Here is a 15,707-nt window from a genome sequence, read left to right as displayed (position 1 = left end):
GGTGCCTGGGTCAGAGTGAAATCTTTACAAGATGCAAACTATTTCTGATCTTATCTTGGGACTTTACTGCTAGAAAGATAAACCTGATGGTTCTTCTCCCAGGTGTTATATAATTCTCATATTACTTGCTATTTCTAAAAATTATTTCAATTTTAGGCCGGCTGGGTGCAGTGGCTCACACCTGTAATACTAGCTCTCTGGGAGGCTGAGGCAGATGGATTGCTTGAGCTCAGTTCTAATACCACCAGAGCAAGAGCAAGACCCTATCTCTACTAAAAATAGAAAAACTAGCAGTGCGCAGTGGTACATGCCTGTAGTCCCAGCTACCCAGAGGCTGAAGCAAGAGGACTACTCAAGCCCCAGAGTTTGAGGTTGCTGTGAGCTATATGCCACAGCACTCTACCTAGGGCAACAGAGACTCTGTCTCAAAAAAGAGAACTGGGTGGCGCCTGTGGCTCAAAAAGTAGGGCTCTGGCCCCATACACTGAAGGTGGTAGGTTCAAACCCGGCCCCAGCCAAAAACTGCAAAAAAAAAAAAAAAAAAAAAAAAAGAGAGAGAATTATTTCAATTCCTTTTACATACACCGTAAACAGCTTTCTCTTCCCAAAATTCCTTTTTTCCAGTTAACCATAATCAATATTTCAATGGTGTGCCTTTCCGGTTCTTTTCCTCAATCTATATAACTGTACACATGATTTTTTTTTTTCTGTTTGGCTTTCTGGGTACCCAGTTATTGGATATTCTGTGTATGTAATAGTATGTCTTGGAGATCCTTCCTATCGAGTACGTATAGATCTAATTCACATATATTGTAAAGTTTACATTTAACATACTAGTTTTAAGTTTCACTAGCATAAACAAAGATGTAGTAAACATGTTGTACATTTACGTACACATACACAAGTAGGTTTGCAGGATAGATGCTTATGAGTAGATTTACTGGATTAAATAATCTCCACGTTTAAGGTTCTGAAGGGGGTTATAGGAGAAATACAAAAGACCCTGAGGGTTTGTGAAGCCATAAGGATTTTTCATAACCTAACTACTTTAACAGGCAATTTCACCAGAATGTAAATTCCATGACATCCAAGATAATGATGCCTCGCACCAGAAGATACTACCAGTGTCCACAGTCTGGACAGGGTTATTGGAGAAATAAAAAAGGCCCTGCGGGTATGTGAAGCCATAAGGTCTTCTGTGCCCTAATTAAAGGGCAATTCCACCAGAACGTAAATTCCAGAACATCCAGATGCCTTGCCCCAGAAAAGACTACCAGTGTCTATAGTATACTCAAGCACTCAATGAACATACGAATATATGCAGGCTACTCACAAGGATATTCCTCAACCAAAATGCAATATTTCCATGGGTTTTAGAAAAACATCAAAGAAATATCTCTTCTGGAGACTTCATAGTCACCTGGGATTGTTCCAGGCTCCTGAATTTGCATCCCATCTCCTTCCAAGCCACCACCTTGAGCACTTCCCAACACCAGTTACCTATACAGGTCCCTTTGAGACTCAAACCACTTACCAGTCCCAAGAGAGTATAAAGAACCTAGAATTGAGAATTGCTTTTTAGTAGCAGTGACCAGAGGTAAGATCCTACTGGATCAAAAGGAGAGGGAAATCATTTGAAGCTAAATTTGATTAGATGGCTTTCTAAAGAATGAATAAAGAACCATGGAAGGAATTCACCTCACTGATACTTTCTCCATCCTACCTTTTAAGAGTTAACAAAAAGGCCCAGTCAACTAGGACAGAGTACCCAATGCACATAATACTGCCAAGGAAAAGCACTCATTAATCTATCCCCAATTAGACAATGATGTATCTAAAATTTTCAGCAGGCCTTGAGCCAAGTGATGAAGACATGTTCACATAGGAGTCCCAGTAGAAAAGATTCAGCATCAGAAATTAATTAGATTAAAGGCATGCCTGACATGGAAAATCCAAAGTGAAATGTACGGTGCTTTGTAAGACCCACAGTGGTTCAGATGCTACAGAAGGTCTAAGGAACTAAATGGGGCAGAGAAGAAAACAAGCTTTATGGTGGCAGCTTTGTCAACCCAAACAGAATCTTTCAGTGTATAGAATCAGCACACACAGTTCAGGATTCACCTGCTTCAGAAGTATAGACCTATAGGTTTTTGTGTATATGTGAGACTATTTTTTCCACCTCCACATCCTTGAACCTGGCACAGTACCTGATCCAAGGGATATCAAAGTTCTATGGTTTTAGTTAACCAGTCTGTGCTATCCACTTTTCAACTTAGGCAGGAAGGGAGCTTCTTCTCAGTGGTTCTTAATGAGGGTAGAAGGATTCTGTCCCCTCCCAGGGAACATGGACATTTTCATTTGTCACAACTGTGGAAGAGGGTGCTACTGGCAACTAGTAGGTAGAGGCCAGAGATGTTGCTAAACATCCTACAATGCACAGCACTGCCCCTTCACAACAAAGAATTATCCATCCTAAAATGTCAACAGTGCCAGGTAACCCTGTGCCTAGCCCAAATGTAGATAGTAAGAAAAACACTAAATTCAACCCTAAGCTCTGCTGTTCCAAAAGCAGAAGAGCAGAGGCTGAAATTATAGAAGTAATTCTGTCCAAATTCCTCTGGACAGAGCCCATTATCAGAGAAAAACAAAACGCATGCTAAAGGAACCAAGGCAAAAATTAAAGTGTCAGTGTTCAAATGAAAGGAGAAAAAAAACACTCTATATGAAAATCCTCAGTGTAAGAAGGAAAATCAAATATGCACAGGGAATATGGAATGTTCCCACCAAATGTGAAACAGGCCCAGCCAATACCATTTATTATATACGCTGAATAACCTCTAAGACCCAAGGATTCCCATAGTGAGGTTTTGGCTTTTTTCCATTTTCTTTTATGCATCAAACAGGTTCTTCCAAGAGCCTGCTCACAAGGAAGACAAAAACAGAGAAATCCTCAGTAAAACGAAACAAACAGAAGCTGAAACAATCTATATCTAAACAATGTTAAAAAACTTACCAGACAAAAACCACACCAAACACTCATCCCATTTAATTTCCTGTTACATGCTCTGAGGTAGCCAAGAACATCAGGCCCCAGGGCAAGCAATGCTCTGATATTCTAGCTCAGGCTACCTCTATGAACAGATTCATGCACACACACCCCACACATACCACCAACTCAAGCAAAAGTATACATGCATGCACAGGTGGCTAGAGAACCACAGGGCAGGATGGGAGGAGGCAATTAGTCAGGATATGCCACCAACTGGAATCTGGGGACCCAGAGATTGTTTCTGTTGCAGGCTGAAGAAAAGTCAAAATTAAAACAAAGGCAGAACATAGGATAAAGGCAGGATGCTCAAGACAGAGGATGGATAGATGAAGAGGGAAAGATGCAGGAGGAGTTTCGGGGAAGCAGCCTCAAAGGGGAGGTTTTTCTTTATTGGAAACTCAGATGGGCAGAGGTCCTCTGAATCCAGTGACATATATATACTGAGGCTAAAGGAATGTGCCACAGTATTACCTTTGTATCCTGTGCCTTCTTCCAAGGTAGAAGGAAACCACAAACACCCACCCTCTAGTCCTCACCATTAATACTCTTAAGGACTTTCCCCAGTACCCAAAAAGAAATGAACCACCCCACCCAAACCCTAGCAAACACACACACACACACAGTTAGTCCAGCATAGGCCAAACTTAGGCCAAGCATAGAAAGCCTCAGTAACTCTTCTTGGTGGAACCAAAGCCAGAGAAGCCCATCACAGCTGCCATCTCATCATCCTCCTCGAATGTCAAGTCCTCCTCAGCCCTCCTTTTCTTCTCCTTCTGCTTCTCTTTCTTGTATGCTTTGGCCTTTTCTTCCTGGAGGGGAAAATCACTCAGAATCAGTTTACTCTTAAGCCAAATGTTGAAAGAGACGTGAGCCCCATGATTCCTTCCTATCTTTAGGAAAATGTAGTTAAACAAAAGTAAAATCTGAAAGGCAAAGAAAGCAAAAGCCACAGCAAAGATTTTAAAGAAAGAAGTTTTAGCCTCTAGAGAAAATTTCTCATTCCTACACACAGTCCATTCTTACTTCTTAAAAGGATTATGGCAGCAGTGTGTGGTGGCCCACCACTGTAATCCTAGCACTCTGGTAGGCTGAAGGGGGAGATCAGCCTAAGCAAGAATGAAGACCGTCTCTACTACAAATTAAAATTTTAGCTGGGCATCATGGCAGGCACCTGTAGTCTCAGCTACACAGGAGACTGAGGCAGAAGAACTGCTTCAACCCAGGAATTGGAAGTTGTAACAAACTACAATGATACCAATCCACTCTAGTCCTAGGTGGGTGATAGAGCAAGACTGTCTACCTACCCTCAAAAAAAAAAAAAAAAAGGGATTGTGGAAGCCAAACTAATGGCAACGAACATTCTAGGGTACACAGTACATACCAAGAACTATTCTGATTACTTTATGTATATTATACTGAGACTATTATGGGGAAACTGAGGCACAAAGAGGTTAAATAACATGCCCAACATTCACAACTAGTAAGTAGAGGAAACAGAATTCTGACCCAGTCAGCCTGGTTCCACGGGCCTCTTGGAAACTAGGTATATTTAGTTAATCTCTCCTCTAGGTTTTTTGTTTTTTTTTTTTTGTTTTTTTTAAGGATAAAGGAAAAGGACAAAGGATAAAGATGAAGGAAGCTATGCCTGTGTGAAAGCAGGAATATATGGGAAATCTCTATACCTTCCTCTCAATTTTGCTGTAAACCTGAAAGTGCTCTAAAAAATTAAGTCTTAAAAAAATTAAACAAAAGGTTAGCCAGGCGTTATGGCGGGCACCTGTAGTCCCAGCTACTTGAGAGGCTAAGGCAAGAGAATTGCTTAAGCCCAAGACATAGTGAAACTGTCTCAAAAAATAATAATAATAATTAAATAAACAAAAGGATAAAGACATCCCCAACTGACAATGATATATATATATATGTTTGTTTTTTTTTTTTTGAAGACATAGTCTCACTCTGTTGCCCTTGAGTAGAATACTGTGGCATCATAGCTCATAGCAACCTCAAACTCTTGGGCTCTATAGTCCCGAGCAGCTAAGACTATAAGCACCTGCCACAATGCCCTGCTAACTTTTCTATTTTTTTTTTTTTTAAAGTAGAGATGGGGTCTCACTCTTGTTTAGGCTGGTCTCAAACTCCTGAGCTCAAGCAATCCACCCACCTTGGCCTCCCAGAGTGTTGGGATTATAAGCATTAGCCGCTGCACCCAGTGATATTCAACACTATTAAAAAATAGGCTTTGTGGCTGGGCACAATGGCTCATACTTGTAATCCTAACACTCTGGAAAACTGAAGCAGGAAGATCTCTTAAGCTCAGAAGTTCAAGACCAGCCTGAGCAAAAATGACACCCCATCTCTACTAAAAGTAGAAAAACTATCCAGGAACTGTGACAAGTGCATGTAGTCCCAGCTATGGGGAGACTGAGGCAGGAGTTTGAGGCTGCTGTGAGCTAGGCTGATGCCACTGCACTCTAGCCTAGGCAACAGTTGAGACTCTGGCCTCAAAAAAAAAAGGCTTTGTGTTAGATAATTTTGCCAAACTGAAGGCAAACGTGTTCTGAGTATCTTAAGATAGGCTGAGCTAAGCCATGTTTGGTAGGTTAGGTGTACGAAATACATTTCTGACTTATGATATTTTCAACTTACAATGAATTTATTGTGATATAACCCAATCATGAACCATAATTGCCAAAAAAAAAAAAAAAAAGTATGGCTAAGAGTAGAGAAGAAAAGGGTGGGTTTGAAGCCATTTCATTCAGAACATGAGACTCCAAAACAAAAGCAATAAACAAGATACAACTTTGAGGTAGGAGTGGGATGAGGAAGAGAGCCTCCTATGATTCATAACCTAATATTCAAAGCTCATCAGGGGAAGGACAGAAGTCTTACCTCTTCTCTGAGCTCCTTCATCCTTTCCTCAAAATCATAATCCTTCTGTTTCTCTTCCATCTTCTTCTTGTTGACCTCAAAACGTTTCTTCACCTGATCCAGGGTAGAACGTTCTACACGCATAGACATACCCAGGTTTCGCTGATCTGGGTGGGGTCAACGGTAAAGAAGGCAAGGTCATTACAATAATTCTCAGACCCTCAAAGAGTGTTCTCCTAACTTCTTAAAAAAAAAAAATCAGGCTGGGCACTGTGGCTTACGCCTGTACTCCTAGCACTCTGAGAGGCCTAGGCAGGTAGACTGCTTGAGCTCAGGAGTTAGAGACCACCCTGAGAAAGAGCAAGACCGTCTCTACTAAAAATAGAAAAACTAGTCAGGCAGTGTGGCAGCACCTGTGTCCCAGCTACCTGGGAGGCTGAGGCAAGAGGATCGCTTGAGCCCAAGAGTTTGAGGTTGCTGTGGGCTATGACACCACAGCACTCTACCCAGGGTGACAGAGTGAGACTCTGTCTCAAAAAAAAAAGAAAAAGAAAAAAATAGAAAGAAAGAAATCATCTCTTGCCCACAGCAAAAATAATTATGGCTAAAAAAATACTTCCTTGGCCTCACCAGTTGTTCCAGAAGCAACAACTCTAAACAGCAAGATGCACGTGCCTTCAAATTGCCTTTACTGAGCAGATGAGCATCATTACAGCCAAGTGGGCCCAGAAAGAACATGGTTTGGGCTTGCGGAGATGCCAGAACAGTATCTTTAACCTTCCAGCCAGAAATATTAGATAATGAAGTAAAGGATGGCCTGTGCTGAGTTCCCCAGGAATCAAAAAAGGACCCTTCTTTTCCACCCCACCTCCAAAACCCAATCCCAACCCTCATCACAAACTACCTCCAAGCCTTACGTTTCTTTCCATTAATGTGATCCAGAAAGTTGATGGAGTCCTTCACCACACAGTCACAGACATTACAGTAATATCTAATAAAAAACAACACATGGGTTAAACCTGGTTTTAAAGATGTCACTTTTTAGAAGTTTTATTACTATATCTCCACAAAGATTTAGCTTTCAGGACATGGAATAGCCACCCTCTAAGTCCCAAAATGAGGCAATATTCTGGTATTCCTCTCCCTTGTAGTCTCCTCCCCACTTGTATCAGGATTAGTCTGTGTGATCAATAAACTATGTCAAAAATGATGGTATGTTACTTTTCAGAGATTAGGCTATTAAAAAAGTAAAAAGGGGCCTTTTTGCCTTTGTATGGATCCTCTGTTCTGAGGAAGCCAATTGTTTTATTGTGAGTTGCCTTATGCATTGGCCTGTGGGGCAAAGAAATTAGGCCTCCAGGGCGGCGCCTGTGGCTCAGTCGGTAAGGCGCCGGCCCCATATGCCCAGGGTGGCGGGTTCAAACCCACCCTGGCCAAACTGCAACCAAAAAATAGCCGGGCGTTGTGGCAGGCACCTGTAGTCCCAGCTACTCGGGATGCTGAGGCAAGAGAATCACTTGGGCCCGGGAGTTGGAGGTTGCTATGAGCTGTGTGAGGCCACGGCACTCTACCGAGGGCCATAAAGTGACTCTGTCTCTACAAAAAAAAAAAAAAGAAAGAAATTAGGCCTCCAAACCATAGGCATGTGAGAAAGCTTGGAAGCAGATTCTCTGGCTCCACTTGAGACTCAAAAGAATGCAGACCTACCTATTCAACTTCTTGACTGCAGCTTCATGACAGACCCTGACCCAGAACCATGACTCCCAAATTTCTTAGCCAAAGAAACTGAATTATTTTTTGTTTATGCTAAGCTTTGGATTAATTTATTAACTTACATAATGATAACTGAAAGGAATGGCAACCATGGGTTTATTAAGCAGTTCATTACTATAGTATTGCCCTCTTGCCAGAACCTAACTGGACAAAAAATTACTGCTGGGCGAAAGGATGATGACCTCTTGTGGGACCCTTCTTCCTACAGGTTTGGTCTGGAAAGAAGGTGCACGATTAGGTAATCCATAACTCCTACAGCCTTTGCAGCTAGTCTGGAACCTCAACCCCCTTTCTTCACCATTAACAACTCCTAGGGTCCACTCCAACTTCACCTAATTTCTCTCTCCCAGATATTTCATTAGTCCCTTTCTTCAACTCTTCCTCTGACAAAACAATCCCTTTTAAAATGTTAAGTGGTAGGTGAAGTGTCGATATGAAAAAGCCCACAGAGTGACTACTCTAGCATGTAGTCTCCAACTTGAGACCTTGGAAGACAAAGAAAAAACATCTCTTAGAATTACAGGCAAGAAGGATGAAATCCTAGGACCAGGGACCACCCCCTCTCCATCCCCCTTAACACTTCCTAAAACCTACATAGGTAGTTTATTAGCCCTGCAGCCCTCTTGGCTGCAGAGAAAGATGAAAAGCCACTCACCCTCCCATCTCAGATTGTGGGGTGGTCTTGGTAATAACAATTGTCTTTCCAAGCTTGGATTCCAGGTCCACTTTATAGTCCCTGTGTCGCAGAAGCTCTCGCTTAACTGGCTGCACTGGTTTTCCTGAAACATAATACAGGTGGAAGTCCTTTTAATATTGTAGTTCCTCTTAGCACACCCAGGGCAATAGATCTATTAATAAATCAATAAATAAGAGAAAAAATTATAGTTCCTCGACCAAAAAGGAAAAAAATGCACAAAACCCAAAACTCAGGTCTACTTTCATTTATTTTCTGATTCCTGAGCAAAGGGACACAATAAGTACTTAAAGCAGCAGCTTAAGAAAAATCACAACACGGGGAAAATGAGCCAGCCCCAACTCTCTACAGCTTTTCTCTACTTTAAAGTCAGCAAGTCAAAAAGCAGTATGTTTCCATTTATTAACTGAATGGAAGTTCTGAATTTTTACTAAACAGAAACTTTACTTTTTTAATTTTTTTTTTTTTTAATTTCAGTTTGCTTGTTCATTCTTCTTCGTTTTTTGTTCATTTTCTTCTTCCTCTGGCAATGCTCTTTCCCGTTGCCTCCCCAGTAGCTGGGATTACAGACGCCCACCACAACGTCCGGCTCTTTGATGTTAGTAGAGACGGGGTCTTACTCTGGCTCACAGGCAATCCACCGCCTTGGCCTCCCACAGCGCTGGGACTACAGGCGTGAGCCACCACGCCCGGCCTAAACACAAACTTTTCAAGAGGAGCAAGGTTACTCAGTAATGCTTTCAATCAGATACCCTAAGCATAACACAGAATAAATACTTTCTGAGAACTAGGTCAAGTTTTTTAAAAGAGGACCAACATATATACCTGTTACATGTCAAGAACTATTTATTATACATGTTACATAAAAACTAAAAGGATTACCATGTGCAAGGTGGCATGGAGTAAAGAGGAAAAAAGATGTACAAGTTTGAAACAGATGACAAAAAAAAATAAAACTTTTCCCGAAATGCAATCCCTATGGAGAGGACCACTAACTTCCTGACTTGTACAAAGCACAGAAAAACAGCATTACTCAGCACTGAAATAACCAGTTCCATGAAAAATACCATCGCTGAAACTACACTAGAGGCCCAGGAATACTTCCCCCTTTAAGAAATTTCAAAGGTAAGAGTGGGGTCACCAATAGCAGTAATGAAATACTCCACTTCTTCTCTTAAGGATTTCACTCTCTCTACTTCAGAAAAGCACTAAATGAGGCAAGCAAAGGGAAAGCAAAGAAGCAGAGAGCAGAGGGCAACAGAGCTGAAAAGCACCTCAAAACCATTTCAGCCCCTCTCCTCGCTCTCATTTCATAAACGTAGAAACTCGGGAGCAGGGAGGCAACACTCTGCCAGAGTTACAATGGATAAGAGAGCAATGCATTTCAACTCCCCACACTCTTTCCAGTCACTGTATCACCTCTAAGATGCCCTTAACCCTTGAAAGAGCAAACACCCACCATCCTTCTTTTCTCTCTCTTCCGTGAGCCTCTTCTCAGCGAGTTTTTCGTATTCATCTTTGTCCCACTTTCGGCGAAAGTCCAAGTTTTTTGTCTGTGGGGAAAAAAAGCGCTCAAGATCCGTCGCCACTCGTGTCCAGACCCCTACAGAAACTGATGGGAAATGCGTCCTCGCCGCAAAGGTGGCCCCAGGACCTTTTGAAAGAGACAGGTTTGGTCTGGAGTGGCTATTCCACTCTCGACCGCACCAAGTGGCTGAGGTAGCCTCAGGAACCTAACCCGAGAAACCTCCGCGATTCCACTAAGTGGGCCAAATCCTGGGATCTGGAGGAGGCGTAGGAAAGGCAGTCTGGCGCAGCAGGTTGTCTGTATTCAGCGCCGAGTAGCCACTTCCCACCCTCAAGAACCCCCTCCTCACACACAACACCTACCCCGCTGCCCGACGCCATCTTCACAGCGAAGTGAATGGCAAGGCGGAAAATGCCGTAAAAAGCGTCCTGGCGCCGTAAAGCAAGTCGGCCCTCCAGTAAGCTTAGAGTCTCGTGTTCTAACAGAGCTAAAGACTGGAGATTCTAAAAAAGACTTGCTAGCCCCGCCCCCGTTCCTAGGAGATGGCGCAGGCGCAAGAGAAGTATGAAGCAACACGGAAGTAAAGGCACCTGCAAACGTTTTTTTGCCGTGACTTACAAAACGAGTTTTGAAGGAAGGGCCAATAGATTTAGTTTAACTATTTTACAAACGAGGAAACAGGTTCAGAAACAGTGGGCTGTGATCTAGTCTAATCAACCTTGCTTGTACTGCCAAGAATTTCTAAACTTCCTTTAAGGCTGAAGTATATGGAGCTCTAATGCACCCCCTTCACTTGCATGAACTGGCGATATAGCTCTAAGCTAAACTGAAGTGTTTCCAACAGGGCACCTTTCCCAACACACATATGAAAAGCACGTTCTCCACTTGAGCTCTTTTTGAAGCAATGCTATTGCTTTTTGGTTAAATCACTATCTCCATCAATTGGGAAAATTACAGTCATTCCATCCTTAGGGCACAATTTAAACAATGTGATTAGACTTGGGAAGGCCAGTTATTAGCAACACTCTGAGCGAAGCACTCTGGCGGATGACTCGCTTATTTGTTGATTTTTAGTGATATAACAGTACCTCCAAGTTGAGGGAAGGAGAGAAAGGAGGGAGGAACTGTGACTGTTCCTTTTACTGAAGAATCAACCCCGGGAGGTCACTTCTACTTCATAGAATTTTCTATAGTCTATGCAACCAACCCCTTGATGACAAATTACTCAAATCACTTCACATTTTATTTAACATTATCCAACCAATTCTATAACAGCCTCCATAGCAGCATGTGGACTAGTCAGAGCTTTGATTCTGGCACAAGAAATGGTCTCTAAAACCTCAAAATATTGTATCCCCACCTTGTCAAGTCACCTATTATGCTCAGTGTTCAAGACTATTAATAAACAGATGGCTCCACCCTGCTATTACTATCAGTGGATGGTCCTGGAGAGATGCCAATCAATATTGGTACTGCCATACCCTTGGAATAGCATCCCTGCCCTCAAACAAAGCAGAAAGTAGCCATTACCTCTCCTTGCTGCCTTCCAAAAACTCCTGGATAGGCCTGATTGTGAACAAATCCCCCAGAATTTACTTTTGTGTCTGCAGTGGAAGGCTAAGTTCTATCTTCTAATCTCAAGGGTTCAGAATCCTCAGCCTGAGGTGACTTTCCCAGAACCTTGCTCATAGCAACCATCTCACCGCCTCTTGAAGGCTTTCAATGGCACTTCAAATTTGCCTCTGCTGCAAAAGCATGTCTCTTTCACATAACAGCATCTGCACCCGTGCAGAATAACTGCTTATACTAGCCCAAGAGTCCTCAGGGCCGTGTACAGTTCTGTACCCAGGAAGGATAGAGGAGGCATAAGGTACTTGTCACCTATCATGGCCAGCAGTAGTGAAGTCCATCAGAAATTCAGCTCTAGAGGAACTCTTTTCTACAAAGAGCAACAGAGGCAAACGGGCAAGGATCAAGATTCAGATAGATGCTTCTGAACTTCAGCCACAAAATTTTCACGTTTAATGGCAACCTGAAACATAAGAAAATCTTCATGTGACAAACTAGAAAGTTAATACTAGTTCCTTAGCCATTGTTTTTCCAGATTCATTTTATTCTGCATCCACTCCCACTATTTATACAACCATTATCAAGTAGTGTGAGCGTCAGGCTGACCTAAACAATGTATACCCTCAAGAATAAAAAAATTCAAACACCTGATCTATGTCAGTTTTGTTGATTAGTCTCAAAATACCCATTCAGATTTCATTTGTCTTTCTTCTGCCCACTCAGCCAATACTGGCTGGAATGGTTCTTTGGGGTTGGTCTGCATTCATCTCTATCACTATTAACACTGATGTTATTTCCTCTGCCAGAAGATACATATTTTGAAAAAAAATCTGGGAAAAGTAGAAACACCTAGTCACTTCTATTTCTGCTGCCCCCACTCACCTCCTTTCTGCTGGCCACTGAACGGAGCTTGATAACCCCTTCCTTCAGTTCTTGCTCACCAATAATGACCACCAGAGGAATGCCCATGTTCTCACAATAGTGAAGTTGGGTTAATAATTTAGGGTTGTTCTTGTATAGCATCTCTGCCTGAAAAATGTAAAGGACTTAGAAGTGACTATAGCACACAAACCCCAGTTATTTGCAAAGAAGCCAGAAATAAGTGGCTAGTTCTACCATAAGAAGCCACTCTAGTTGTTAGACTATTGAGTTCCACCCTACACATAAGTTAGAAATGAACTTGGTTCCTGAAATACCCAGATGGCTCAGATATCAGCTTCACCATACCTTGATCCCTACATCCCAAAGCTCTGAAATGAGCTTCAACCGTTCATGGAGAAAGTTCTTTTGTGGTGTGGCCACAAACACCTGTGTCTCTGTGGTCCGTACCTTCTCACCTGAAGTCTAATAATAAAGAAGAAAGCTAGAAAAACTTCCTTTGCAACAACAATTCCAAAAACAGGACAGAATTATCAGAAAAATAGTAGAACTGCACCTCCAGAAAAAGGAAGGTTTTTGGGCCTCCAATCTCACCTCAGCCCTAAGACCTACCTTCATCCTCTGCTCCACAATGGAGAATATTCGCTCTACCCCAATGCTGAGCCCCACACATGGCACACTCTGGCCCTTGGGGTCAAACATGCCCACCAGCCCGTCATAGCGCCCACCAGCAGCCACACTGCCAATGCTCAGGGGCTCCTCCTCAGCCTGAGCTGGGGTCTGCAGCAGTATTGCTTCATAGATCACTCCTGTATAATAATCCAGGCCTCGAGCCAGGCTTAGGTCAAAGGAGATCTGTGGGGACAAGGCTACGGTAAGTGCCAAATTGTTATAGTTTCAGAACCCTGAAAGCCCCAGAAATCAGTAGGAGGCCACTCCCAACTCAGCTTACCTTTTCAGAGATTCCAAATAAAGTCAGGTATTCAAATAGCAGCTTGAGGTCCTCTAGGCCCTCCAGGGCCTGCTTGTTCTTGGATAGTCTGGGATCCTGGAACATTTGTTCTACTAGGGTCACCCCACCTGAGGAGAAATTTGGTCTGTCCTGTTCACCCAGACATGCTTCATCCAAATATATCCCTAATGTGCTCTCGCTTCTAGCTAGGTGTCCTCATTTTCTCCTCCCCCCCTTTTTTTTTGAGACAGAGTCTTGCTTTGTCACCCTTGGTAGAGTGCCATGGCATCATTGGAACCTCAAACTCTTGGGCTCAAGTGATCCTCTTGCCTCAGTTTTTTTTTTTTTTTTAGTAGAGATGAGGTCTCACTCTCGCTCAGGCTGGTCTCAAACTCCTGAGCTCAAGCGATCCACCTGCCTCAGCCTCCCAAAGTACTAGGATTACAGGTGTGAGCCACCAATCCCGGCTATCCTCGCTTTCTTAAAAAAAGAAATCCTGGTCTCATGTGACCAGATCCTCCTCCTCTGCCTCCACCTTTACCATCCTAAGACACAAAGTGCTTAAAATAAGTTAGAAAGAAAACTAAATTCAAGGCAGGCTCTGGAGCTTAGGGTATCTACAGAAAGGAGGTGTTTCAAAAGTTGAGCACATATCACCCACAGCCTATCATAGCTCTGAAAACCTTGGTTCTTACCATGACATTGGACATAATCCCCAATTTGATCAGCCACCTCAGGAGCTAGGCCTTTCTTTGCCACCATCTCATGTCTCACATCTTTCCAAGACATCTGCATAAAGATCCAACATTAGCCCAGCCCCAAAAATCCTTTCTCAAACCAGAAAAGGACATTTCACTTTCATTCAGTATTTATGCCACAAGTGGCTAATAGTATACTCAGCAAACTCAGAGGCCAAAGGCAACTTAGCACATTGTTGACAGGCAAAATTTTACCCAGAAGCTGTCCCATGTCAGCAGCTATTGTTCTTAATCAAATTATGAAATTGAAACGAACCTGATACATCCTCTATATGGAACCATTGCTTCTTCTAGGGGTAACTCCTGCTTAGGTATATACAAAGACTGAAATTTTCAAATAAAGTAATCTAAAAGAGGCCCAATTTTATAGTCTATCTTCACTAGATGTCGCTTGTGAATTATCACAAAGATGAAAAAACGTTAAGGTTTGCTGGAACCTCATTCCAGTCATAGTTTCAGGAAATATTGTGTTTGAAGTAACAGATCTGTTGACCAGTAATCCCTCAAATATGACTTACTTTGTTCCATCAGTATCAATAAACGAGAAACTTCTTTATATCACTAGTGGTAACTTCCATCCATGGTAAAGTTTTAGAAGAGTTTTTATAAAATTGTTCCATTTGGTGGTGGTATAAATTGGTTTGAGAAGCAAATAAATCAAAAAAATCATTATCAAAAAGTAAATCTGTCACCTCACTGATACTTGGTGAATCACTAAGTTCAACAGCTACACCGAAATATTTGTACAATCCACCAAGCTTGGTGTAATATCATTTTCAATCTACTCTTCTTAAAAATAATTTTCACAGGCAGTGCCTGTGGCTCAGTGAGTAGGGTGCCGGTCCCATATACCGAGGGTGGCAGGTTTAAACCCAGCCCCGGCCAAACTGCAACAAAAAAATAGCCAGGCATTGTGGTGTGTCCCTATAGTCCCAGCTACTCGGGAGGCTGAGGCAAGAGAATCACCTAAGCCCAAGAGCTGGAGGTTGCTGTGAGCTGTGATACCACAGCACTCTACCAAGGGAGACAAAGTGAAACTCTGTCTCAAAAATAATAATAATAATAATAATTTTCACTATCAGATTCTATTACATTTCTTTTTTGCCGTTTTGGTGGTCTATTATTAGTTTTACAACTGTCTCCTGATAAACTATCATTTTCCAGATCACTAGATAAACCATCTGCATATAATTTGTTGAAAAATTCTTCACCATCATGATCTGTCATGGTTGAAATTTCTGCAATACTAGAATTATGATAAAAACTTGAATATCTAGAAAAATAATTTTTTTATATAAAGTACACATGACTAAACATGATCAAGAAAGCTTTTACAATCTTCTACACTACCTTGTGTTTTAAAAATTGCAATAGCTAATGCAAGTGCAAACATGAGTTAACTCATGATTGGTTAACATTGGGGCATGAAAACTCGAGTTAACTCCTGACAGGTCAACAATGTGTTAAGAAATTCAACCATTTCTATGAGCAAGGTGAAGGAGAGAGAGGAAGAGGGAGGGGGGCAGGAGTGGGAGGAGAAAGGGGAGAGGGAGAGAGGGAGAAAGAAAGAGAGAGAGAGTAGAAGAGAAGAAATCCAGCCATTATCCCTACTATAAATCACAACTCGGATTTTCCTT

General features: G+C 42.2%; 2 protein-coding genes across 3 annotated transcripts in view; both read right to left on the bottom strand.

Annotated features, from left to right (window-relative positions):
• Positions 1-2,794: 2,794 nt before the first annotated feature.
• ZMAT2 (zinc finger matrin-type 2) lies at positions 2,795-11,003 on the bottom strand. The gene is made up of 6 exons (XM_053566621.1): positions 10,275-11,003; positions 9,844-9,937; positions 8,346-8,469; positions 6,835-6,908; positions 5,939-6,084; positions 2,795-3,858 (listed from the first exon to the last, which is right to left on the bottom strand). The coding sequence occupies exons 1-6, from the start codon at positions 10,290-10,292 to the stop codon at positions 3,715-3,717; spliced, it is 600 nt and encodes a 199-aa protein (XP_053422596.1). The 5' UTR covers positions 10,293-11,003; the 3' UTR covers positions 2,795-3,714.
• Positions 9,843-15,707, bottom strand: part of LOC128568756 (histidine--tRNA ligase, mitochondrial) — a 10,315-nt gene continuing 4,450 nt past the window's right edge. The window contains exons 8-14 of one of the 2 annotated variants that reach the window (XR_008375224.1): positions 14,008-14,101; positions 13,313-13,440; positions 12,973-13,215; positions 12,709-12,825; positions 12,364-12,510; positions 11,758-11,944; positions 9,843-9,937 (exon numbers count right to left, since the gene is read on the bottom strand). Coding sequence is in view for 1 of the 2 variants with exons in the window: in XM_053566616.1 (XP_053422591.1) it covers positions 11,885-11,944; positions 12,364-12,510; positions 12,709-12,825; positions 12,973-13,215; positions 13,313-13,440; positions 14,008-14,101 (789 nt within the window). In the remaining variant the exon portion in view is untranslated. Of the gene's footprint in view, positions 9,938-11,143; positions 11,945-12,363; positions 12,511-12,708; positions 12,826-12,972; positions 13,216-13,312; positions 13,441-14,007; positions 14,102-15,707 lie in introns of those variants that run through there. The other variant, XM_053566616.1, reaches the window with a different exon arrangement.

The sequence above is a fragment of the Nycticebus coucang genome, chromosome 17, assembly GCF_027406575.1.
Source record: "Nycticebus coucang isolate mNycCou1 chromosome 17, mNycCou1.pri, whole genome shotgun sequence".
In the NCBI taxonomy this organism is placed as follows: Eukaryota; Metazoa; Chordata; class Mammalia; order Primates; family Lorisidae; genus Nycticebus; species Nycticebus coucang.
Note: the sequence above shows the minus strand (reverse complement) of the source record. Positions and strands in the feature narration are given on the sequence as shown.

Bases quoted from the DNA above. Each gene is read 5' to 3' on its own strand.
- ZMAT2 (XM_053566621.1), bottom strand. The intron at 8,470-9,843 runs GTGGGTGTTTGC...ATTATGTTTCAG, and splicing joins AGAGAGAGAAAAGAAGGATG to GAAAACCAGTGCAGCCAGTT. The intron at 6,085-6,834 runs GTAAGGCTTGGA...GACCCCACCCAG, and splicing joins TCACATTAATGGAAAGAAAC to ATCAGCGAAACCTGGGTATG.